Below are 25,769 nucleotides of genomic sequence, written 5' to 3' on the forward strand. Positions count from 1 at the left end.
TTTCTTTTTCATAATTTTAGATTTCAAAACGAATGTGCAAACACACTCAATCCACATCTTCTTGTACAAATCAGAGCAGAAAAAAACTGATAAATAAGAGGATTGCGTCGAGATATTTATGACAATCATGAGCTGTCCTCGAGATATCTCCGTCTTTTTTCCCTCCTGAGTTCCATAAGGCACAACATAATCATCAACCTAACACACAGGGCTAAAGGACAGACAACACACTGCAGTGAGTTCAGCTTACACGTACCTCTATCGTCATCTAGTGGACAGGCTTTGATGGCCGCGTGTGTCCGTATTGCTATTTTCTTTACAGCTACCTACATTCACTGTTACACACCAAAGTCTCGTGAATCTGGAGTCCAAACCTGTTAAATACGAGCATCATTTAGGAAATAAATTAAAGTGTTTGTTGTCCCATCTTGTCTCAGTTATGAGACGTCATGTGTCTGGACAGGTGGTGCCGCTCCCGGAAGTATTCGTGGCAGATCGGGCAGGTGAGTTTCTCCTCCCTCCTCCTCCTCACGTGGGACTCCGCCGCGAACTCCTTCTTGTGATGAGAGCGCATGTGGAAAACGAGGTCGGAGGTCATGCGGAAGGACAGGTTGCATTTGGCGCACCAGTTCTGCACCGACACGCCGAATGAGGTGAAAGTCGGTGGAAGGATCGTGAGAGAAGATGCGGTCTGCAGCTGAACGCCAATATTCCTGGACCAGTGCTCCGGTGCGTAATGGAAAGCATTGTTTATTGCAACCGGGGAGGGTACAGTCTGTAAGTCACCGCTCAGGATGTTGGATGCCATCAGATTGTTGTATCCCATAACAGTCCTGGGGGTAAAGGCATCGGTCATCTCCTCTAGGCGGCTAGAGGGGGCTGTTGAAGCGCTGCTGAGATGCGCCTGGGGGTCAATAGGGGAAGTTCTTTTACTCGGTTTACAGAAAGCGCTTTTCTGCTCGCCCTGACTGTTGGACAGGACCAGAGAAAATGCACTGCTGCTGGTTGAGTACACACCAGAGCTCTCACCTGCCTCCGACCGTGCGTCCATCTCTCTGTCGTGTGTAAAAGCATCATTCTTACATCCCAAATGATCCGGTCTGATCTTATCAGCTTTCAGTTTCCCCGCAGAGGGAGATGCATCTCCTGCAGTCTGGTCGTAGCCCTTAATCAGCGGTGTAATATTGTCATCGTTTGATATATTCGTTTTCTCCAACAGAACCGTTTTCCGCCCTTTGGGATAAAGTGTTTCCTCGTATTTCCTTCTCTTGGGGAAAATCTCTGCGTCCTCGTTGCTGCCAGATTTTTTGTGTTCCAAATCTCTGGCGATGTTGTGGAAATCTGTCACTCGGTGTTGCCTCTTAATTTCCACATGCTTGTGCTCGTAAATCTCGCGGCTCCAGGTGTCAGTCTTTACTTGAGTACACAGGAATCGGCAGTGAGCCAGGAAAGGATACAAATTCTTGAAGGCCTGGTTACATCTTCCACATTTGAACTCTGAAAGAGGCAAACATCACACGATGGGACTATGTACAGATAAATCCATATATACAATTTAAATTAAATTTACGTCCTCACAGAAGTCAAACATGATAGTACATCCTGCAATAAAATACTCAACGGTGCTGTAGAGGCACACCCTGACCTCTCACTCGCATCACAGAGCTCTGCTCACCTTCACTTGATCCTCTGCTCATGTTTGTGAAGCCCAGTAGGTGAGACAGCTCCTGGTCGTACCACACCAGTAGCTCTTCCTCCTGCCGAATGTCCCGGATGGTCCGCACATACAGCTGACCCGCTTTCAGAAAGGCCTCTGTGTTCTGCTCCTCTCCATTGCGCGCAGCCTGCACGAGCCGCAGCCAGGAGAGCACCAGCGCAGAATTACGCATGGCCTCGGGGTCCACCTGTTGACAGGAATCATTGACATTTTACTCGAGCTCTCACATTTTAATTTCTATCTTTCATACAAGCTTGGAATTCCTAAAAAAAAATAATTAAAGTTACATTTTTAATCAGCAGGTGGCAATCTTTTAAATTATTTAATCCACGTTTTTAAATGTTAGTCCCTCTGACACAGCACCCAAGAAAGCAGCTTCATGACAAACACAGCATACAAATATATTCTCTTAAAATAAAGAATAAGGGACATGAAATGTGTAACAAACTAATCTAGTTCAGTGGTCAATAACTCACCAAAGCAAAGCAGAGATGCCACAAGAGACATACAGTAAGTTAAAATGATGCCTGACAACTGGGCACAGAATCGTACAACTCACCCTGAACACGTAGGATTTGGCTCTCTTGTCGCAGGATTTCTGCGCTATGAAGGCGATAGTGTCGTAGAAAGTGTTTTGGAGCACACATGGACCAAAGCACGTGCCTGCAGGGATGCTGCGCGTAACGACCACACTGGTGTAGAGATCCGCTGGATGCTGGAGGAATTTACTGTCACCAGTCCAGATGGACCGAGGCAGGAAAGTGTGATCCATCGTTGAACTGTAATAAAATACAACTGTTGTTAAAGAGAAGCTGAACAATATTGATGCAAGTTATTTCAAGATGAAGATAAAATCACGAGGCCTACCTATTCTGTAATAGAATTAGACTAAAATCGTGAAAAGTGTTACAACTTATACTGCCTGTAATTATGTTTTAGTCAAACTAAAAAAAATATACAGGAATAATTGGGATATATTAAATAAAATATAGGTTGGAGTGACCTGCCGATTTGGATTCAGATGCTCTAAACCTAGTCTGGATTTTCTTGCATGCAATACTGGAAAAATCTATAAATACAACAGTATTTTATGTTATTTCTGCTAAAGATAAGCGTCCCAATTGTGAAGCAGACGCAGCCGGTGTTGAGGCAAAATGATTTCTAACGCCCTTTGTCTCAGTTTTTCACTCGGTTTCTCCTTTTGTCTCTCCATCTGCCGTGGAGCCAACTGCCCTCCTCTCTGCGCAGGATAAGTTCAATATGCTTTTCCCTAATTCATCAACAATATTAACACATGAAGATTACGTGACTATTGATTTTGTCCCTGTCTGGTCAATACAAATGATTGGATCTTTAGGGTTTTATCTTTTAAAGAATGTTGACAGTTGATTGCACAGCATCATAACAGCATGAGCTGGTGTCTGAAAATGACTTCCTAGTAAAAATAAATAATGACACTTGAGAGAGAGACCGTGTGTCCCTGTGGAGAAAACAGAGAAGTCATATTGATAGTGTGGCATGTGGACTTACCCGCTGGACATTGAGGAGGATGTTTGTGTCGTGTGGCAGCAAGTTGCAGCAGGTGCAGTGGACCTCGGTAACGATGCCCTCTTGGTGACGAGTTACTTATCCGACTGAATCTTCCTCCGTACTGTCGCCCCTCTCCTCTCCCACTCCCACTTATCCCCTTCGGATAGCGCACTGAAGCGTGGCGCATTGATGTAAACACGTGCGCGCTCACGCACACACGCGCGCACACGCCTTGAATTTAGACCCTTGGCATATTTCCCCTTGTCTGATTTACAGTTCTTTCAGGGAAGAAGAGAGAAACGGGCGCTCGCGAGGAAATACAGTGATAATTTAAACAATAATGCATATTATGGAGTCTTTATAATAGGGGTGTTCATCCAATACAGCATGCATGACTGATGTGGATATACTGTGCACCACATATCAACAAGAGTAACATTTTTACCTATGAAACGATTTAAATATATTTGTTCCCTGTGTCTTTACTGTGTGCAAATTGTACAATACACCTACATTTCCTAAAACCACGAGCTTAGAGGACCACATCATGTGGAGCAAGACCTCACACCAGCCTGGGCCAGCCAGCATTTAGTCCGAATTTATTATAATGTGTGCATGGAGCTATTCTGACATCTTATTGTCTCTCATGGTTTTAAATTAAAGTCACTCCACTAATTGTAGATATTACGACTATAGTCTATAAACGCTATGTGGGATCCAGAGAAATGTGTTGGTCACGTTTCTGAAAACTGTAAGTCCAGCTACACGAGAGTTACACGAGTGGGCGAAGTTGTCCTGGCTAATGTGGGCATTTGGAAATTGTAAAATTGGCCACTATTACATGACATGATGCAGGGTGGTCTGGGTTTGCCACCGGGCAAATGCATTATTCATAAACTAAATGTTTCTGTCTAATGAGCATTTAATGGATTATTCTGCATCAAAGCCTTGGTTTGGGTAAATGTCCTGCTGGTTATCGAGCCAACTTTCTGTAAAAAGAAAGCGGGACATAAAAGCCTTTCAGTGGGGACTCCAACTGTCTGGTTACAGTACAATTACACTATAGGCTGGAAACTTTTTTATTTCATGTCCGAAAACATTTCCTCGAATTTGAGTAGCCTATCACATTACATTGTGTTGGGAAGTTTGATGACAACCTCAGGAACCCTTGGGAACCTTTCAGCATCACATCCTGTCATGGGTCGATTTGCATTCAGGCCCATAATTGAATTGTCTTTACAGTTCCCATGTTTTTCATTTGAGGGCGAAATGCCTGAGATAGTGAATGGATGGAACTAAAAACACAAATTCTCCAAATTACCAAATGATTGATTATTCAAAACAAAATGAGGGGTTTACTAAATATGACATTAAATCATTTACCATACTAAAACCGACCTGCTTATTTAATTTCAAAATAACTGTAAAGCGAAACATATTGAGGGGATATGTTGCATCAAAGGATGTGAACATTTTAATTATTTATTGATCTTGTCTGGTCCTCTCATGGTTCGTGAACAAACAAAAAATAAGGCCGATTTATGCGAGGACTGGACGTTTTTCCATTTTCAAACAGTCTGTTATTTTGGGTAATCCCACTCTAGACAGTATATTTATCCCACTGAAAAATGTCTGTGTTAAAGTGGAGTTTTGTATCTCTCCTCGGGTGTCGCTCCTCTCCATCCTGTTTTTCTCGCAGTTGAAAGAGAAGACTTGGAGAGCCCGGCTTCAACTGAACAATACTCCTGTAGGCTGAATGCACTCAACCAAACAGGACGGAACACCGAGGAACAACGCGTTATACACACGCAGTCGACTCACAAACAGATGCTAGAGAGAAAATGTGAAGGTCTTTAGTTGTCACAGTGTTGGAGTAGTCAACAGTAACCGGGAAAGATGGCGAGGACACAGACTCGCACGTTCCTCGCCTTGGCTTTGCTGGGAATGTTCTTCCTCGATGTCTCGGTGAAAGGAGAGCTGCAGGGCGAGCAACAGGAGGAGGAGGAGAGGTCCTGTCAGGGCGCCTTCGACCTCTATTTTGTCCTGGACAAGTGAGTGTCCGATATTATTTACGGCTTTGTTACTTTCTCATCGCTGCGCATTGCCATGCAACCGCCCAGTTGTTTGGAAACGCGGTGCGCATCCGTCACATTCAGTCTGTTGTAACGGTAGGCTACTAAAGAAAAGTAACTTACAAGTTTGAGCTTGCAAATTCGGAAGTGCAGCTTTTATTAATTGGCTTGTTGTATCACAAAATCTTTTTTTTGTTTGATGGGATGACTACACGGAGAGCCCGTCCAAAACCATTTTAACCCTCATTGTTTATCTTTAAGTGTCTTTTCGCACATGTAGGCTATACAGCATTGTATTTGAAGTATGAATAGTATTTCGTACATTGGGGCATGCTATTATTTTCTTTTCGTCCGGTTCAAAGTGGAGAAGAAGCAAACAGATTGAGCTTTTACCCACGGGATGTGGGAAGGGCGAGCAGGATGGATAGAGTTTCAGGCTGGTGACGCCTGCAGACACAGCTGCAGCCCCACAGCGGTGCTATGTAGCCTGGTGATCCTTTCAACTACTCTTCTCTCCATCTTGGCTACTGAATGCCGATTGTATCCTGAACCGACCAGAAACAGAGTCCATTATTTATTGTTTTTCCATATGGGGAGTTAGATTTCTTAAATCTGATTAGGTTGATGATTTATGGAACAAAAACACCAGAAACATGTATATTAGCACCACTTTCTCACTTTCATCATTGGTAAATAAGTTATTTAAGAATTATTTATAGATCAGTTATAAGCCATTTGTAAGAACAACATTTGAATTGTCAAATTATGACAATCCCTTTAGATAGTGTGCATGGCAGCCTAACTTGCTTTGCCTTTTACCTGGCTCCAGGATGACACTTGCAATAGACAACTCAACCACGTACCTTCCAGAAAAAGGGCTTCAGAATATCTGAACAAAGATTTATTTATTTTACAATTTTAAAATCCCTTTTAAAGAATGCCTCATAAAATATACTGTATATGAAAGTGGTACCACTACACCTTCAGAAATGAAGCATGCAAGTGTGAGAATGCCAAAGATCCCCAGCCTGATTTCAATCCGAGACCTTTAGACCTCTAGGCCACTATGACCCTGTTTCTAACTTTAATACCAACTCTCAGACTAACCCCAGATCAATCTTTAAACATCTGTATGCCATATTTAACACTACAACCTGGAATAGACTTTTAGGTGTTACAAATTGTAAGCCAAGAGGAATGCAAATCGGGCCACCTCACAGCCCCAACAAACATACTTGACTTTATGTTAAATTTCATAATAGTACGTTTTTTGAGGCTATATGGTCAGTGAGGATGTTTTTACCACTTTTTTTTGGGCTGTGTAAGCGGCCAGTAATTATCCATGTGTGATCTCTCTGCAGTCTCAGACTGTGCTGCTGTTCATAGCTGCTCAGACATTATAATTTACATTTTTGTCCTATCTTACCTCCAGTCCCAAGGTGAGATCAAGCATGTGGACACAAAACGATCAGACATGTCAAAACATGCTAAGTGAGGAGAGAGAGAGAGAGAGAGAGAGAGAGAGAGAGAGAGAGAGAGAGAGAGAGAGAGAGAGAGAGAGGGAGAGAGAGAGAGAGAGAGAGAATGACAAAAAATAAAGTATGGTTGAAATTGTTGCCCTATTTGTCTGGAAGAATAACATGATGTCAAAAGAATGACTGAGAGCAGTGATTTAGTGGTGAAGCTGTTAAACACTGTGGTATTTGTGTATAACATTTGGGAATATGGTGAGGTAATGGTTTTCAAAAAGCTTGCTGTATACGTCCTCAGTTGTCATATTTGCACCACCTATGAACTGGACACGTTGAGTGACATTTTACTTTGGTTTTCGACACATTTGATGATCTTTCGGATGTCCACGGCAAACATTAGTCACCCCAGTCTTTACTCTTTGCTTCCAAAAGTTTCGGAGAAGCCTGGGGAGCGTGTCACGCATGGCCAAGCCTCTGGTACGCCTCTGTTTGTTTGACTATCTGGACATGCATGCTCCAGCAAGCCTTCAGGAAGCTTTTGCTCTTTTTCCCCGAGATGGCACCGACTTGTTGGCTGTTTTTCAGATCTTAAATGCCACACAGTGACCTAATCTAATCTTCAGAGAGAATGGAGCAAAATCATGCATGCTGAGAAGAGAGAGAGAGAGAGTGTGTGTGTGTGTGTGTGTGTGTGTGTGTGTGTGTGTGTGTGAGAGTGAGTGCGTGCGTGCGTGTGTGCTTCCAATGGATGAATCTCAGCACACACAGAATGAGCATTAGAAAACAATCCTACACTCCACGTCTGGTCCACAATAAATACCAGACTGCATTTTTCCTCTCTATCTGGTTGCCCACAAATAGAATAATAGGTGTTATGTTTTATGGCTGGGTTCTGAGCAGATATCTGTGTTCACTGACCCAAGGACTTGCAGCCAAAAAGAGATTCTGCAGTAATATTATGCAAACGTAGGAATGCAGGTAGAAAAGGTGAAGAATAATTGCTGAATTGGTTGGATGATGGCAGTGATGTAGGTCTGATGAAAGTAGTAAAGATACAGTGTGTATACATGAACTGTACATGAACAATACATGAACTGTCTTTGAATTTATAGTACATTTGCAGAGAATGAGAACTTTCCTAATGCAATGTTTAAAAGCAATTAAATTAACTCATACAGTGTCTGGAGGGTTGTTTTTATAAGTGCTAAATCTCTCGAATAACCTTTTATTCCAAAAAATGTCAGAAGATAATGAAAAATGCACAGAGCCCAGGGTACTGTCTCCAAATTGCTTGTTTTATCTGAAAAAAAGTTCAAAACCTAGAGAAATAAAACAGAAAACATCAAATATTTACATTTGAGAAGCTGCTTGATGATTGCCTTAAAATAATTAATCAATACTCAAAACAGTTAATTTTAGATAATTAACCAATCATTTCCACACATAGAAAATGACAAATATTGCTAATAAGGTCAACTCTTCTTCAGTCATTCATACATATAAAGATAGACTGGCATTGGAGCCCTTTGCTTGACTTTCAGTTTAATGAAAAGAACAAAAGGACTGGTAAACATGTTTTACTTTAGCAATGTTTTAAGGTGTGTTCTGTCCTGCTCACTGGATTGAAACTGTTACAACTGTTGTGTATGTGTAACAGTAAACTCTGTGACTCTTAAAATAAGATTAAGATTTTTTTCAAAGTGGAAGACTTGTTCCCCCAGGAGACTCCTCCTGGATCAGGGCTTTTAGCACGCCCTCCCTCCCAGGGGAAAGGATAAGTAGAGCAGGAAGAGACTGGTTAAATGAGAGCAAAACAGCCATCATGAGAACCCAGCTCAGACCTTCACTCTGTTTATGACCCTGTTACACACACACACACACACACACACACACACACACACACACACACACACACACACACACAGCCTTGCTTTTTGCTGTTTGATGTTGCATCCTTCAATATATAACAGATGACTGAGTGACTGAGTGTCAGACTATAACAGTCTGACACACACATTTACTCCCTGCTGAGTGTTACTTCTGCGTCCCTCTGTTGTTCATGTCACAGTCTTTTCACTCTGTGGACCGCCAACCTGTTGTAAGACTGCCTGTGCTCACTGGGACCATCTGTTCACCCTCACAGTCACACACACACGCACGCACAATCACATAAACACAGATACTACACACACACAGACACACAGGCCAGCTGCCTGCTACATGGTCCCTGCTAGAGGCGGACTGCTACATCTGTCCCTGTCTAACCTCAACCCTCTGGCCCAGTAGCAATTAGCCCCCATTAGTGCCCCCCTGGGACTGGGCTTCATTAAGGACACTGTCATGTACACAGCAGCATGTAGCAGGCCAATCAGCAGCTCTCAATGCTCACAGGTTACAGTCCAAACTAATGGAATGTGACTGAGTGGCCAGAGGAATGTCCTTGAATGTGGAGCAGATAACACTGTTCCGGTTGTTCCTGAAACATATCATGGCCATTAAATCCAGTTTGTACATATTCGTACGTGTCCTACAAAACCTACATTAGGCCTTCCTTTGAATCACATACGACAGGTGATGGCCCTATTCAGATAGTTTTGTATTTTTAAGAATTATTTCTGAATTGCACATCTCTTTTTGTAGGTTTTGCTTTAGTTTTATGAAGCTAAATTGAGGTTTAATAATTTTATGAAGGTAATAGCAGTTTTACCTATGGTTTTACCTACTTTAGCATAAATTAGTCTATAGCCATGTTACCAGCTCTGGCTGTATTTACATACAGCAATTATTGAAGTTATGCTAAATGCTAACATCAGCATGCTAAAATACTCAGAATAATATGCTGATTTTTACCATGGCATTAGGTTTACCATGTTCACTATCTTGGCGTGTTGCAAGCTAACAGCTAATTAGCACTGAACAGTTTAAGAGGTATTGGTCATTAATACAAACATTTGAACAAATCAAAATCTTGACCCGATAATGGCACTAAATAAAAAGATTAGGGATACTTAAAGTCATTACAGTTCATCCTGTGGGGACCATGAATGTCCAAATTTCATGGCATCCAAAACTTGAGTAGACATCTCACTCAAAACGACAAAAGTTGACCTCATGTCGGAAATAGATGGAAAGTCAGGGGACTCCAAAATAGTAGGCTTCATCCTTTGGGGACCATGTATGTCTGTACCAAATTTCATGGCCATTTGAAAGTTGTTGAGATATTTTAGTCTGGACCAAAGTGGTGGACCAACCATTAAAACTGCCATAGTTTCATTCAGTCATCTTTGTTTTTAACTTACAAGACAAAAAAAAACATTTTGTATGAAGCCCAAACTTCCTGTGAGAGCTGGCCACGAATCTAAGTAACCCTGCATTTAATTCAATACTATTGTTTTGGCTTTGGCTGATGATAATTAGTCATCTGTGGCAACATCCAATTTTTTCCTTATAAGGTTGTGTTCTTGTTGTTTCAGATCTGGAAGTGTGAAGAATCACTGGATAGAAATTTACTCCTTTGTTGAGCAGCTGGCAGAGAAGTTTATCAGGTACAAGCCGGATTAGTCATCCAAGAATTTGAATGTTTTCAGTTTTTTGTCTGTCAATTTAAAACAACCATATTTTTGCAGCCCCATGCTGCGAATGTCCTTTATTGTCTTCTCCACACGTGGAAACATCATCATGAAACTGACAGAGAACAGGTAAGACCCATACCTGAACACTGTCACTGCAATTCAACATGTAATTGCACACAGATTTCATCCAGCTTTAGGTAATTCAAAGCATTGAATTCAGTTTACTAGGGATGGCTATTGGCTGATAACTAACCTTGGATACTACCTGAGTACTACTACTACTTGCCATCTCGAACCACTCTCAACCTCTCACTTTCTAACTTCTGTATTGTAAATATTTCCTAATATCTTTTCTAAGAGCAGCTTTCTTTCAATGTATTTTATCAGGCAGTCTGTCTGTTTACCAACAGGGAGGCCATCACTGGAGGCTTAACAGCTCTGAGAAGGGTTATCCCTGGAGGAGACACATTTATGAACTTAGGCCTGGAGATGGTAAGGATGAGACTGAGAACCCAACAAATAAAATCTCAAGAGCTTAGTCTTCGCTACAAGATTTATTCTGGAAAATATCTACTGGATATTAATTGAGCCTGGCAGCTGGAACCAGGGCCAGTTAGATCAGTATGAGGAGTGGCTCAGATAATGAATGACTTGCTGTTTCTTAAAACTGCTGAGCCTTGTTCACGAGTATTTAAGGCATTGTAAAATTAAGCACAAATCCACACTTCCACGTGGTGTAGTTCTCTTTCTTTTTTATTCAATCAGAAACATGTTTTGGTGGTTAAAGATTTAACATCATTTCCAGATGGCATCCCAAGTTTAAAAATGTATAGCAAAGACCAATCAGGTGTAGGAAGGGTTCATGTTGATGTCCTAGCAAAAGAGCAATCTTCAGTCATTAAAATGACACCTGTCCCAAGCTAATGAGTAATGAGCATCACCAGACCACACTGAGCAAAGTGACATTTGTGGGCTGGCTTTGTAACATGTTTTAAACCATCACAGGCTATTGTAATGTCTGAAAGTGTACTTCTTTTATTTTTAGTTAATTTAACTGATTCACAATCGTTACTACCGCCTTCTTTGCAATTGCAGGCTAATGCGCAGATATACCAAGAGAAGCAGGGTAAGCTATGTCTAATACATTTAATTACATTTAGTGTATTGTTTCAGAGAACATGAAAGTTTTGTGCTCTGCAGGTACAGCCAGCGTTATCATCGCTCTGACAGATGGAGAACTGAATGAGTGGCAGTTTGACACAGCTCAGCGAGAGGTAAGATGGATTATCAAATAGACGTTTCAGGGACACTTGATAAATGGATTTTCACTTTCAAACATTGTCACGGGGGTATCAGGGGGTCTTATTACTGTAGGGTCCTGTTCATTCTAGTCCTGTTTGTTAAGTTGTTATTGCTTTTCTTTTTAATGATGCTCTTTGTGATTTTCATATATATGACATCATAATGTTACAGTTTTGTTTTGATAGATGCACCTGCAAATCAAATGACTTGGCTGCTTTAGTGCTCCATTAATTGTTTCACACACACACACACACACACACACACACACACACCCCTCATCCTAAAAGTCACAAATCTAGAGTACTTCCTTGTTTCATGAATGAAGCGCTAGGCGAGTTGAAGCAGCAGCACTTTGTGTGTTTGACCAATCAGCGATGGTCATCCCTGCAAACCCCACTCTGAAGGTTCCTTTACTTTCACAAAGTACTACCCTCCGATCAGGGACTTTTTGGGGGGTAAAAAGGTCCCAACATTTTTTTTCCCAGAACTTAGTTTGGTCTGGTTTTGAGTTTCTCAAATAGTTCCTAGTCCCTGGGAAAAGTAAAAAAAAAAATAATGTGGAATATTTTAGTTCTTGGGTCGATTTTAAAGTTGGTAAATAACTGGTATTTAAGAAATAAAACCAACCTTCATATTGGTATTTTAATTATGTTACTTCAGAGCTAACATCATGTTGTCTCGCTCCAGTCTAAAATTTCTACTGTGTGGACTAAGAAAGTCTGAGTTTTTTGGGAGATGTATTTGGCTCCATAAGCCTACCAGAGTCTCTTTAAAGCTGACTGCATTTTGGTTTATTTGTTCTTTTTTTGCAGGCACAGAGGGCCAGATCTATGGGAGCCATTGTTTACTGTGTAGGGGTCAAAGAATTCAACCAGACCCAGGTTTGATCCACAGAAGGATATTGAAGATGTTGCAAATACATAAAAAAAACCAGATACAAATGTTTCATTTTGTGTCTGTGTGTTTTTGTAGCTTGCAACTATTGCAGACACTGTGGAACATGTGTTTCCTGTGTGGGGAGACTTCCAAGCCCTGAGGGGAATCATTGACTCGGTATGACACATACATACAGCATGTATACAGATACATACTCATCCACACGCAATCATATTAATATGCAAGTAAATTGACTTGTGACTGTGTTTTTTTCCTTTTGTCTGATCTCTCAGATCATCAAGAAGTCCTGCATTGAGATTCTAGCAGCTGAGCCGTCCAGCGTATGTGCAGGAGGTAAGAGGTGTGAGGTGCAAGGGTTTCCCCTCCTTGTTAAGACACTGGGCAGTCACGGTGTGCGATTGTGTCAGATGACAGTCATCTAAAGCCTCTGGAGTGGAACATTAGGTTGAGTAATCGCATGGACGCTTATGACCACGGAGTGACAGAGAGCGTATTGTCATTCACGGCCGGGGGAAATTAGCATAGCCGCTTCAGCACAGCGTGTGTGCAAAAAAGAGGAAGGGGGGGACGGGTGTTGGTCAGAGGAATTAGCCGAGAATCTTTAAGCATGGCTGCTTCTTTGGCCTAGTTTGCCACATCGTATATGTTTATATGGTTGTTTCAATCCTGTCCTCCTTCTTACCTCTTCTTCCATGTCCAGCTCTTCTGCTTCTGGACAGCAGTTTGAGGAAGTAAAAAAACAGGATAAGAGAGACGGTGAGAGAGAGCCGTTATGTGTTGCCAGTAGGATGGATGAGCTTTGACATGACCTTATTAGGACTCACTTAAGAGAGTGCATTTGCAGCCTTGCTACCAGGACAACCAGTTTAGATTAGCATCCATTAAGGGATATGGAGAGGAGAGAGGAGGGGAGAGGAGAGGATATTTAGAGCAATGAAAATGTTGCATTCAAGGACAAAATGAGGAAGGAATAATAAAGAATCACAGTTGTCCCCATGTGATAATTACTGGTCTGTTGCCAGAGCCTGAGTGTGTCACTCGACATGTGCCCAAATATCCTCCAACAGCCTCATTTATTATTCGATTGATGAGCAGCCTAATGGTCAGTGAACTACAAACCAAGGACCTACTTTAACCAAAGCCTGATTCTAATTAATGAAGGGCAAAGAGTGTAGTGCACTAAATACATGCTGCCTTTGTTGTAACACAATGTGTATAAATAATATATAATTACATCTTATGCTTATGGTTGACTTTAAATTGTCCTGTAAAGAAATAACAGGCACTTCTGTCCCTTACTCAAAGCTCATCCTTGCAGTATAATGTGATTTGATGTCAAGCACTTGTCACAATTTAGCAAGAGTTTGCTTTTATTTTGAACTGCAAGACTGTGGACAAGATTCCCTATAGGTTTGAATATAACCATCTACCCACATCCATCCATCCATCCTGATGCATTTACATGTACTTACATACTGACATATTGCATAGGTATTGTGACAGTCTCTCTCTCTGTCTTTCTCTCTGCCTGCATGTACAGTAGTCACATACCATACATGATTTACACCAACACACACATGTTAAGATGTCCTTTAGTCAGAACACACACACACACACACACACACACATCTTCAAGCACATGTACACACATGCGCCTCACATTGATCTGAAGTGACCAGACTGAGCTGCCTGCAAACAGGCCATCAGACTGGACAGTGAACGTTGGGCCACACTATCAGACATGACAGCAATGATTTCCCCTCTCTTACACACACACACACACACACACACACACACACATATATGGGCCTTAGATCTAACATGACAGCAGAGATTGCTGCTTTCATTAACGTCTGACCCTTTCCTCACCGTTGTTCCGTCCTCCTTTGCCCCTCCCTGCCCTTCACTGTCCCGTCGCACTAACGTGATTGAAGAGCCACTGTTCGGACAAGCCATAGTCAATTTTCTCTACACACACAAGACACACATGCATGTACATGTGTATAGTCACACACAGCCACACACTCATACAAAGCTTATCAAATGTTCAGGTGTAAATGTAAATGGACATGTAGCCACAGAGGCAGGCAAGGAAAGCAGAGGAGAGGGCAGAAACATATGTGTTGTACATGTCAGCAGGGCACCACCAGTCCCTGGTCACCACGTGTCTGACAGCACTGACCTTTTAACTCTGTGTATGTGTGTGTGTGTGTGTGTGTGTGTGTGTGTGTGTGTGTGTGTGTGTGTGTGTGTTTTGGTTTGAAAATATTCACGATGACTCAGGATTTAAATGAATAAGATAATTCTCTCATATCTGTTAAACATGTAGTTATAATGCAATGCATACTTAATTGCTGATAAATAAAGCAACACCAGTAAGCAATTTTCTATTACATTTTCTACAGTGCTCAAATTATCTTTTTGTCTTTAAGGGGGTCTCTCTATCTCATAAAAAAAGTTGGCACACCCTGCACATATATGCAGTATATGCGCACAGTAGGCCTAGGCTATTATCTTGTCACACGCACACAACAGACACAGATTTATTTATTTTTTTTACAGAAATGGAGTCCTTTTAATTAATTTCAACATATTATTGATTGTAATAGTCCATATTTCATTTCAATTTCGCAATACAAAGAAATAGACTAAACGACATTCTCAATTTCACAATGAAATAAAACGTAACTCATTTGAACCAGACCACCGTCTCAGATATCCTCAGTGTCAAACCCAATAATGCATGTAGTCTTTAACTTCTACACAGGGAAAATGCACTTCCTGGCAGAAATGAATAAAGCCATTGCACAGCCAAACTATGTTCTAGTCTTATAATGTACACGTAGTGATAACAACACCTGGGTGTTCAGTCGTCTCGTGTGTTGAACCGTGGAAATAAATAGACAAACAATTTTGGAATTTGCACTGCAATGTTGTCAGGAAGCCTATTCACTGAATATTCCGCCATCAGAGATTGCATTGTATTGCTGTTAGGTGTTTCAAAATATCTGGGAACTTTTCCGGAGCTCTGAATGGCAGAGGATAGCTACAGATTTATTTATTGAAGATGTATTGGTGGTATTTACCTCAAAAGCACATTAAGCTAAAAGCAAGGTGACTTCTTCGGACTTGTGAGTGCTGTCAAATTGATCGTAGCCTATGCGGTTTGCTCACATAGTCTAGTGGTGTGGTGGTGAAGTGTAGTCATGCTGCGTTCATGAGCGTAGGGTAGGCTCAGGTCTACGTCCCGTAGTAGCCTATATTTTATATTTTAATTTAACGTCTTTAATGGTAAGAGACCGCACAGGGATGGATAATGAGCGTTGTTTAAGATTAAATTACAATGCCACATATGGCAGACACCTTCAGATATGAGAGACCCCCTCAGATTTTTGACTTTGTTGCTTTCATGGGAGCCAGTCCTCACTCTTTGGGAGCTCGCCTCCCTCTGGCTCCCACGTAATTCGAGCACTGATTTTCTACCTTTAAAAGAGTAGGACAATAATCAGTCCCAAAGTTAGACAGTTGAGTATTTGAGTAATTGAGTAATATCTGCCATGTACCATTTCCAAGTTTGTGCGTGCGTGCGTGCGTGCGTGCGTGCGTGCGTGCGTGCGTGAGTGAGTGCGTGCGTGCGTGAGTGCGTGCGTGCGTGAGTGCGCACGCACGCATACGCATACGCCCCGTCACAGTGCAGCTCATGCTGTTTGATGGTAACATCGTGTGAAAGGGGAATGATTACTAAAGCATGCACGGCACTGAGCATTAGGAATAATTAGTGTCAAGACCTCCAATTAAGTTGCACATTGTTGCAAAACCACATAAACCAGCAGTTTATGTGAAGATTAATACAATCTAAGTTGTATAATATTATATTATATAGTTGTAATTCATTGTTCTGAATGTTGTGGTTTTGTTTTACAGTCAAATTAGGGCAAGAGGAGGGAGAAGACATGGGGCATGGTGAACAGGAAATGATTAGGCTGTCTGTACTGAGATGTGTGGTTAATCGGGTGGTGTATGTGTGTTTGTGTGTATGCACATGTAGAATCTGAGTCTAGCTAAGGAAATGACATGAGCGACACTGACAAGTTGCAATCTTGAACATCTGTAAATAAGCACAAACACACATGCAGAGAGGCACAGTTGTATGAGGTTCGCTGTGGGCACAGTGGAAGGATATTAGAAAGTTAGAGAAGGTTTTATCTTTCTGAGGCTATAACTGCACTAATGCAACGTGTTTAGTAATATTTATATCTAATACCTATATCATATCATATATGTAATATGTACAACATATCCCTGTTTTGTGAGAGCTCAATTTCCATCTGTCTTGTACATCACCAGTTTTCCTTCAGGATCTTCTCCAACAGCCAATCTGCACTCTACAACATTTTTACAGCATCTGTAAAAATGTAGAGATGTGCAGGCAAAAGCAAAGTTAGTTTTTTGCCTCTGTGTATCTATATTTATGGCTTTCATAGCAGCCTGTCTGACCTTTAAGGAAATACTGTCACATATACACCCACACACTGTGATGTTTTTATCCAGTGATCTTCATGCTGGAGCTTTAAATGTTAAAGGTGTGGCAAACGTTCACTTCTATTGGCCAGGATAATGCTAGAGGAAAGCTCAGTGCACAGCCAGAGACCACACACACACACACACACACACACACACACACACACACACACACACTATATGCACGTTCAAACACATGCCTGCACATACATTCATGCATGCACATAATGAAGACATGCAGAAGCTTAGTGCATACATACAGTATGTACACCATGTTACATGCAGATGCATACAGACACAGACGTGTTAATGGTGCCATAAGTAAGGTCAGACCTGCATTGACAGTGCTGTGCTGTTGTCAGCCCTGCAGGCATGTTTTTAAGCAAGTGCTTTTTTCCCCACTCTCTAACATATGCTGAGTAGCAGCCACATAGACACTCCAGCATATGCTGGCAAGCCTCTGTCAGTGCACTTTAACAGTGCCTGGGGGAAACTAAAGGTCAAAGACAGACACACACACACACACACACACACACAAACCTTCTGGCTACTGCACAGTATGTACTTGTGAATAGCAGCACTTTTAGCATTAGCACCATTGGAGCTTATTACGGCCTTTCCATACATACACACACACAGATATAAACTAGCAGTAATGAGGCATGCACAAGTTTCTCCTGCTTAAGTTGAGCACATCAGAGAATGGCAATGGCTGCCAGCACTCACCATAATGGTACAACAGAAATATTATTCTACTTAAAATAAAATAGGAGACCTATTTATGATATTTTACATCTCTGAAATACAGCTGAAAATATTTGTCTTACCACTGTCATGCATGATCATTTCTGATGGTGCCTGTACTCTTTTTTTGTTTGTGTCTCAGAGAGTTTCCAGGTGGTGGTGAGAGGCAATGGGTTTCTCCATGCCAGAAACATTGACCAGGTCCTCTGCAGCTTCAAACTGAATGATACACTCACTGTGGGTAAGTTCTGCAAATGTACACAAGCACACACAACCTTTTAAGGGATTCTGGTTTGGCTTGTGCATTTAAGACAAATGTGGGAACTGTGTTTAGGCTGCAGATGTTAAAATTATTCCTACATGAAGTGTGATTTTGTTTATCCCTGTGCAGATGAGAGACCAGCTGGAATAGAAGATACCTTCCTGCTCTGTCCTGCTCCTGTTGTAGAGGAGGTTGGGAGGTAAGTTACACATCTCTTTTGGCTCTGACTGCCTTTACACCACTACACTCCTTCTCACTCAGCCATCACTCCAGTTGCCAAACTCTCCATATTCAGCTGTAACACTCTGAGCCCAGATATTTGCCAGCTGCACGCAAGTTTGGTGTGGACGCAGAAGACTGCTGTCCTTGAACAAATTAGGGCCAAAGTCATTGAGTGTCTGTGATCAATCAGTGTTTGTCACAGCTAACGAAGCCAGACACCAATCACAAGGGGACAACAGGAGTAGAGCCCAGGAACACGACTTAATGAGAGCCTGCTGGAGAGGACCCTCCGCAACCATGTATGCGTGTGTATGTGTTTGTGTATTTGTGTGTTATGTGATGTATCCCAGTCTTTGTCTGACACTTTGGGAGAGCGAAAGTGTGAGTGAAGTCGGTGGGGCAGTGTAAAGTTTCCTCTGAGGGCTTCCAGCTTTGCTACTGGTGATTCTGAGCAGAAGTTTCTTGCGGGGCAGACAGAGCGATGCTGTGGGCTTAGCTTGGAGAGGTCCGAGGTCCAGCAGCCTTACTGTCCCCACTGCCTGCAGTCCTGTGCATAATTATACACTCGGGCCTGCGGCCTCAGACACCTCCCAGTCATCATCTGTCTTGTCGCTGTCACTCAGATTTCTAGCATGATTTGAGCTTGTCTTGTCTGCCAGTGAAAAGTAATGCTTTGATGGGGAAAGAAGACATTTTGTTTTCACACTGTGGCAGCAGGCAGATTTAAGAGTCTGTCACATACAGTATTATTTTACTCACACATGTTATAGCAGACGTGGCACTTGGAACTCACAGACAATTTTGGGGGATTGACAAAAAGACAGCAACAATTCACCTAAATCACAATCCAGCAATAGTTGTTGCCAGCATGGCTTTATTGCAGGTTGTGCTGCTCCTCCTGAGAGTGGAACAGGGAGCGTCATTACACACTGCAATGGTGCCTCAAGCAGGCGTCCTTCCATGTAACCGAAGCCCATTAGAGCAGAGTCAGCACTGCCCTAACACCCTGAGTGCTACTAAAGAGGAAGTCAGCTGTGGATGGCTGAAGGGCCCAGAGAGGAGGCCAACAGCTGGCTTATGAGTTCTGGGCTGCAGTGCAGTAATGTGCTGAGAGATGTGGAAATATGTAGTGAAGTGAAAGTGCCACACTGTGCAGGCTGGACAGGTGTTTTTTTCTGTTATTTAAGTTTTTATCATTCTTTTTTTAATACAAAAACAAAAGTGTGGTGAATAAAACACATTATCAAAAGAACCTAACAACACAGACTGACTAAGATAACAGTAACAAAAAACATACTCACCACAAGGTCCACTTGCAGGATTTTTCTGAAGCTTTCAACCCCGTCTAATAGTATTCCTCAGTTGATAGAGTCGCTCAAAATTAAACACCAAGTAAGTGGACATTGTGTTGAAAACTCTTTTTTCAAGCTGCTGTTTTCAAGGTCAAGAATTAACTTTAAAGCTGTTGAAGCAAGTTATCACAGCATCTGTCCGAGGCAGAGTCATTGAGTGACCAGTAATACACCAAAACAAAAAAGCAACAAAAATAGTCACGACACTTGTATAAACAATAAATAATACAGATAGAACAAATCAGATGTTGAAAGCTGAACCCACCCACACATCAGGAATTGGACAGATTATACCAATAATATAGATATTGCCTCCTAATACAGATTACAAAGCAAATTCTTTACTTTTTTCTGCCATTTTATTGACCAAACTTGATCAATAATAAAAACAATCATTAGCTGCCGCCCTAAAATTGTCAGATCACATTATATGTGAACCTCTTCCTGTTTTGGGGTTTGTAAAGCCTATACATGAGGTCTGAAGGACTCCAGCTCCCAGCATCACCTCTTCACCCAAACCCCAAAGACCCTCACTCACCTCCTGTTCCACCCAAGCCTTGTCGCATATAATGAAGTCATTGACGTTGCCGTCACACAAATCTATGTTGACTGGGAACCTTCCGGATGCAGCTCCCCCTCCTGCACACGCACAGACACACACACACACAGACACACACACACACACACACACACACACACACACACACACACGGCAAAGACATATATAGTGGGCAGATTGATGATTGATGGGGGCTGAGATCTATCTGTCAGAGAGGAGCTGATAGCACCGTGTCCCCTGCCTGCCTGAAATGAGGGCTGACCAATAAATGGGGATGGGGGGACAAAGAAGGGAGGGAAGAAGTAGAAGAAAAGATGAGTGGCACCTGTACCACCAGTTTCCCAGTCTGAAGTCAGTGTCAGCATGAGTTATGAGACCAGCTACAGTGGTATGGAGAGGAGAGGAGGGGGTGAAAACAGAGTCAGTGATTGAGCAAGTGATGCAGGGGTGTCAGAAGGGAGGGACAGTGCTAAAGTGATGTATAACAGGAAAGGCCCTCCTCCTACCATCCCCCACTCTGTTTCCTCTCCTCTAGCCCCCCCCCCGCCCCCTGCAGTGACCTCCCCCTTGTTGCCCCCTCGTCAAATCTAAACCCAGAGCTCAATGCCCCACTTGTCTCTGCATCCCCAAACCATAAGAACAGCACAAGAAGCCTTTCTCCATTCTTTTCCAAACCTATAACTACAATCTAGCTGTCTGCATTTCAACCCTCAAACGCTGGCCTATCTGTCTTGTTTTTGTTCATATTTTTTAAGAACTATATGAATAACGCCGCAATCCTGTGTACAATCTTTGCTTCCATCAGCCTCGCTATCCCGTCATCTTCCCAGCCAAAAAGTAAACGTTTTCTCCCGTTTTTTGTCCCTGCCCTGTCTGTCTTTGTGCAGTCATAGCTGCAGATATATCTAATGGATACTGGAGAATAAGAAGTCATTTAGCTGTCTGTGGTTTCCACATTAGAGGTCTGGGTCTAATCCAAACAGAATAGATTCCTTCTGTGGGTGGAGAACTCCCTGACCTCTTTAGAGACTTTGAATTTGTGTCTATGTCAGCATGTTTGTGTGCTTGTAAGGCAGCATGTATGGACAAAGTAGATGGAGGAATGTGTTTGACACCTCGGGCGAGCTTGTACAGTAGCCGAAACAAGACTGTGAATGTGAACACACAAGAAGGTGTGCAACTCAAGCGTGTGATGTGCGCTGCATTTCTGTGTCGGATGATAAGACCAGTCACGATTGTGTGTTTTTGCAGGGTGATCTATCTGCAGGTGAGCATGAATGAGGGCCTCTCCTACATCACCAGCTCTGTTCACATCACTACTACTGAATGTGTGAGTACATCCTGTGTATATAGTCCCCACTATCACAACAAAACGGGATGATATTTCCTTCTGGCACGCTGCCTTATTTGATAAAACTTTTTTTTCAACCTTTTCTCTTGGTTTTCTAGTCTTCTTCTTCTCTCCTTCCTCTCTGATGTCTCCTCTGTTGTGTCTGTCATCAGAGGAGGCTGTGAGTACTTTCCCTTTTCATTTTCACCTTTTTCTCATCCATTATTTTATAGTCCAGTTTAATCTCAATCTCGTCATCCTGTGTTTGTATGTAGTTTGACGGCACCATCGTGCTAATATCGTTGCTGGTGGTGTTCCTGCTGTTGGCTCTGCTGCTGATGTGGTGGTTCTGGCCTCTCTGCTGCACTTTGGTAAGTTTGAACTTAATGAGACATTAGTATCAGTCATTTGTTGATTATGTCTTTGGTTCCCTCATAGCATATTTTTTTCAACCTTCAGGTGATCAAAGAACCTCCCCCACCTCCTCCACCAGAGCCAGTAAGACTTCTCATAACTACTTATTAGTATTGTTATTGTCATTGTAGTATTGGTGTTGACATTGAAAGTACTATGTTTGAGAGAATATGAGCTGTGTCATGTAATTGAGTCTAACTCTCAGGACTCAGACGATGAGGATGGGATGCCAAAGAAGAGGTGGCCCACAGTGGATGCATCCTATTATGGAGGAAGAGGAGTGGGTGGCATCAAACGCATGGAGGTATGTATGCACACACACACATTTCCAACGCTTAAAAGAACATACATCTTAATGAGGCTTTCCTAGGTGCGATGGGGGGAGAAGGGGTCCACTGAGGAAGGTGCGAAGCTGGACAAACCTAAGAATGCAGTTGTAAAGATGCCAGAGCAGGAATTTGAACCATATGAGCCCAAGCCTCGAAAACAACCACGCTACCCCCCACAGCAGAGAAGGTGGTACTCACCCATTAAGGTTAGTCTTTTATTCAATTAACTTTCAAAGTTAAATGTATATTTAAAGTTGTGTTTTTTATTTGAAAATCTCCCTTTTTAAATATATATATATATATATATTTTGCCTTCATTTCTTTCTTTCTGGGTCTTCCAGGGGAAGCTAGATGCTCTGTGGGCTCTGTTCAGGAGAGGTTACGACCAGGTATCTCTAATGAGACCACAGGCTGGAGACGAGGTGAGCCAACACCAACACAACACTCAACTGCAGTCTCATTTCATTTTTATTTTCACCTAATACATGACTAGAAACTTGGGTGTACCACAAACAGGCATGATGACTGATACAAAACTATAATTTGGTAATTATGTGTAATTATGTGTTTGGGGGATTGCTCTGTGGGTAACAACCACCTAAAAGCTTTTTAATGAGTTGGATGGTACAGAAGGTTTTAGTGTGTTTTCTATCTCTGCATGTGGACAATTGAGTATCTGCATTCTGTCTGTCACATTGCATAAAGACAACATGTGTCAGTGAGCAGCATGTACAATCTTTAACATAACACAGTAGCTCAGTACTGATTTTCTACATGCACACACACAGTGAGTCATTCAGCTACTGATACCGGCTCTATTCGTCAAAGCTGCCATTGTTCACACACAAGGAGTACTGTACTCTGCTGAATTCCCTGTGCCTCTAAGAAAATGACTGGGTTTCTATCAGGTTTCCAAATAGCATGTTACACAATCACTCTCTACTTTCAAGTGATAATTATAGTAGACATAACAGTGTCAGACTGGGTTTTATTTCAGCTGAAGATTTTAATGTGCTATATTACTGGCCAATACTGCTGCTCCTGAAAAGTCCTAAATCATGACATCACTGTGAACAAGAGAGAGCAGAGCGGCCTCTGTTATCTAACCTTGACCCTGTGTATGGCATCCCATAACCCCACCAACATGTTTTCATCATCATACTGGTTGTCATGGTGAAACAGCTGCTCCGTTGTAAATGGTATCATTGTCGCCTCTCATAGCGGAGGCCATATTGCCGTAAAATGTATTGATTTGTTCTTTGAATGGCATGATTCATCTTTACTATGTAACAGTAGCAGTGTGTGTATGTGTCTACTGTATCTGAAGTCTATATAAATGGTCATCAATGGTTTTATCCCCCTCTTTCCATCTTGGATTCTTTTTTTCTAAGCGGAACAATTAATCTCTGTCAGGACAGACGTTTCTAGAGTCTTTGTCAGCCACTTTCTGTGGGGCTGTGGTTCAACAATGCTGGATGACAAACAGCAGAGTGGGATTACAAAAAGCCCAACAAGGTGGCAAAAAGCACAGCAATAGCGAGCGTGGATCAGACTTTTCAATGCAGATTGTTAACCATCAGCTCAGGCGGAGCTTGTCCTGCTTTCTCCCCACATTATATCTACTTCGCTGCCTCTGCAAACGGCCATCAGCGGGGCTGCCAGTTTCTGCAACACTCCCCGTTTGCTTTTGATCTCTCTTTACCGTGTGTGCGTGCGTGCATGTGTGTGTCACTGCAACGTGTGTGTCAGTTCTCCCGAGTGAGCGTCACACAAACAGATGGGGAGTTGAAAGGCCACGAGCCATATTGTGACAGAAGAGATTCCCTTCTTTTGTCCCCAGAGCTGATGGCTCTGATGGCCCCGTCACACAGAACAGACCAGACCAGAGGGTGGCCACCATCCCTCCGCCCCCCCACATCACTTCACTTAAAGGATTAGTTCACCCAAATTACATAAACAAACATTTTGTCACTTACCTCTAGTCGAATATAGCCATGCTGACAGTTTTAGTTTAAGGTTGTGCTCGAATTATGGTGTAAGTTAATGGTATTTTGTTTGTGGTGCCAATTTTGTTGACAAAGACCACTTACTCACTTGTTTTGAAGCTTTAGTTTGGAGCGTTAGTAGAGCGAGTTTGCGCAGTTGCCATGGATTTTGAAATTATTATTTTTTTATTATTAGCAACATTTGTTTTAAGTAATAGTTTCACTGGTATCCACAGAAAGCGCTGTCAACAGTTTTCATAGGGACTATTTCTTCTATGGAAAGTAGTTCCAGTTTACTTCATTATCTCAAGCAGTGATTCACAACCGATAGGCTGACTGCAAAGTAAATGCATCCAACCAACCTGAGTAAAGGGGGTTATATCAGACAAAAAAAGGCTGGGAACTACTGATCCAGGACAACCGAGCCATTGAGTCTGGGAAAAACGTGTTACTGTTAGAATTTGTAAGTGTAATTTTTTTTTAAGTTAAATGTAATGAGCAAAACAAATGTAATTTACCTCCATTGTGTTGGTATGGAGGAAGAAATCTCAGAAAATGATAAGTCAAAACCTCAGTAGATAAAATCTAAACTATTAACATAGCTAGATGCTACTACATGTAAGCTATAACATATGTATTTTTGTAATTTGGGTAAACCGACCCTTTAATACTCAATCTCTCTCTTTTTTTTACACTTTAGTAGCTGTTTATTTATCGCAAGTATCATTATGAAATTCAACCACATTATCATATATTTTCAGCATATTGTGCTGCCGATTAAGATCTGGGTCCGAGGATATCATGAAACATGTTTCTTTGTCATGGCTGTTGATGTGTTTTCATCTTTTGTACTATATGTGTAATTGTTGTCTAACTGTGTACTTTTCTTTCTCTCTTTTTTCGAGCGGAGCTGCTCAGGAACCCAAAATACATTTCTGTGTAAACCAATAATAAAGTTGTATCGTATGATGATTTAAAAATGCAAATTTATCATGTGGACAGCAACATTATGTTACTGTTTAACTCATTATTTCATCTGTTTCCACATCAGACAGCTCTGAGACTCTTTAAGAGTTTTTTCATTCCTCACATTCATCGTTATCTGCTCAGAAAAACGAGTTTGGTACAAGTGTTGAACACAGACTGACGATCAGCTGAAACAGAAAAAGTTCCTCATCAAAAGTCACTTCACAGAACAGAAATGAATGGACGAATGGATTAAAACATTAACAGGGCTACAAGTAACTTAATATTTTCATTGTGGATCAATGGGCCGATCACCCCCTGGATGAATGGACTAGTTGCCCGGCCTCCAAAATGTCAGAAAACGGTGAAAAATGTGGATCAGTGTCTCCCAAAGCTCAAGACAGCGTCCCCAAATGCCCTGCCCCGTCCACAACTCAGAGACACCCACTCAATCTCTCCTTCTCAGATCTGTTATCCTGCCATTATCTAAGTATTCCATGCTTCAGATCAGCATATGTAGTCT

At 42.0% G+C, this 25,769-nt stretch overlaps 2 protein-coding genes across 3 annotated transcripts in view; one reads left to right on the forward strand and one right to left on the reverse strand.

The window, feature by feature from the left end:
• On the reverse strand, positions 1-3,456 carry prdm8 (PR domain containing 8). The gene is made up of 4 exons (XM_031304610.2): positions 3,248-3,456; positions 2,277-2,496; positions 1,676-1,904; positions 1-1,497 (listed from the first exon to the last, which is right to left on the reverse strand). Exons 1-4 carry the CDS (start codon positions 3,256-3,258, stop codon positions 434-436), a joined length of 1,524 nt encoding a protein of 507 aa, XP_031160470.1. The 5' UTR covers positions 3,259-3,456; the 3' UTR covers positions 1-433.
• Positions 563-25,769, forward strand: part of antxr1d (ANTXR cell adhesion molecule 1d) — a 27,926-nt gene continuing 2,719 nt past the window's right edge. Inside the window, exons 1-17 of one of the 2 annotated variants that reach the window (XM_035992118.1) lie at positions 563-729; positions 10,265-10,336; positions 10,418-10,489; positions 10,774-10,855; positions 11,459-11,489; positions 11,564-11,637; positions 12,478-12,546; positions 12,638-12,718; positions 12,835-12,895; positions 17,970-18,068; positions 18,219-18,288; positions 21,474-21,552; positions 21,828-21,923; positions 22,012-22,050; positions 22,172-22,270; positions 22,337-22,501; positions 22,637-22,717. In XM_035992118.1, coding sequence (XP_035848011.1) covers positions 10,422-10,489; positions 10,774-10,855; positions 11,459-11,489; positions 11,564-11,637; positions 12,478-12,546; positions 12,638-12,718; positions 12,835-12,895; positions 17,970-18,068; positions 18,219-18,288; positions 21,474-21,552; positions 21,828-21,923; positions 22,012-22,050; positions 22,172-22,270; positions 22,337-22,501; positions 22,637-22,717 — 1,194 coding nt within the window. In that variant the 5' untranslated portion in view covers positions 563-729; positions 10,265-10,336; positions 10,418-10,421. Of the gene's footprint in view, positions 730-4,914; positions 5,299-10,264; positions 10,337-10,417; positions 10,490-10,773; positions 10,856-11,458; positions 11,490-11,563; positions 11,638-12,477; positions 12,547-12,637; positions 12,719-12,834; positions 12,896-17,969; positions 18,069-18,218; positions 18,289-21,473; positions 21,553-21,827; positions 21,924-22,011; positions 22,051-22,171; positions 22,271-22,336; positions 22,502-22,636; positions 22,718-25,769 lie in introns of those variants that run through there. The other variant, XM_031304599.2, reaches the window with a different exon arrangement.

The sequence above is a fragment of the Sander lucioperca genome, chromosome 15, assembly GCF_008315115.2.
Source record: "Sander lucioperca isolate FBNREF2018 chromosome 15, SLUC_FBN_1.2, whole genome shotgun sequence".
Taxonomy (NCBI): domain Eukaryota; kingdom Metazoa; phylum Chordata; class Actinopteri; order Perciformes; family Percidae; genus Sander; species Sander lucioperca.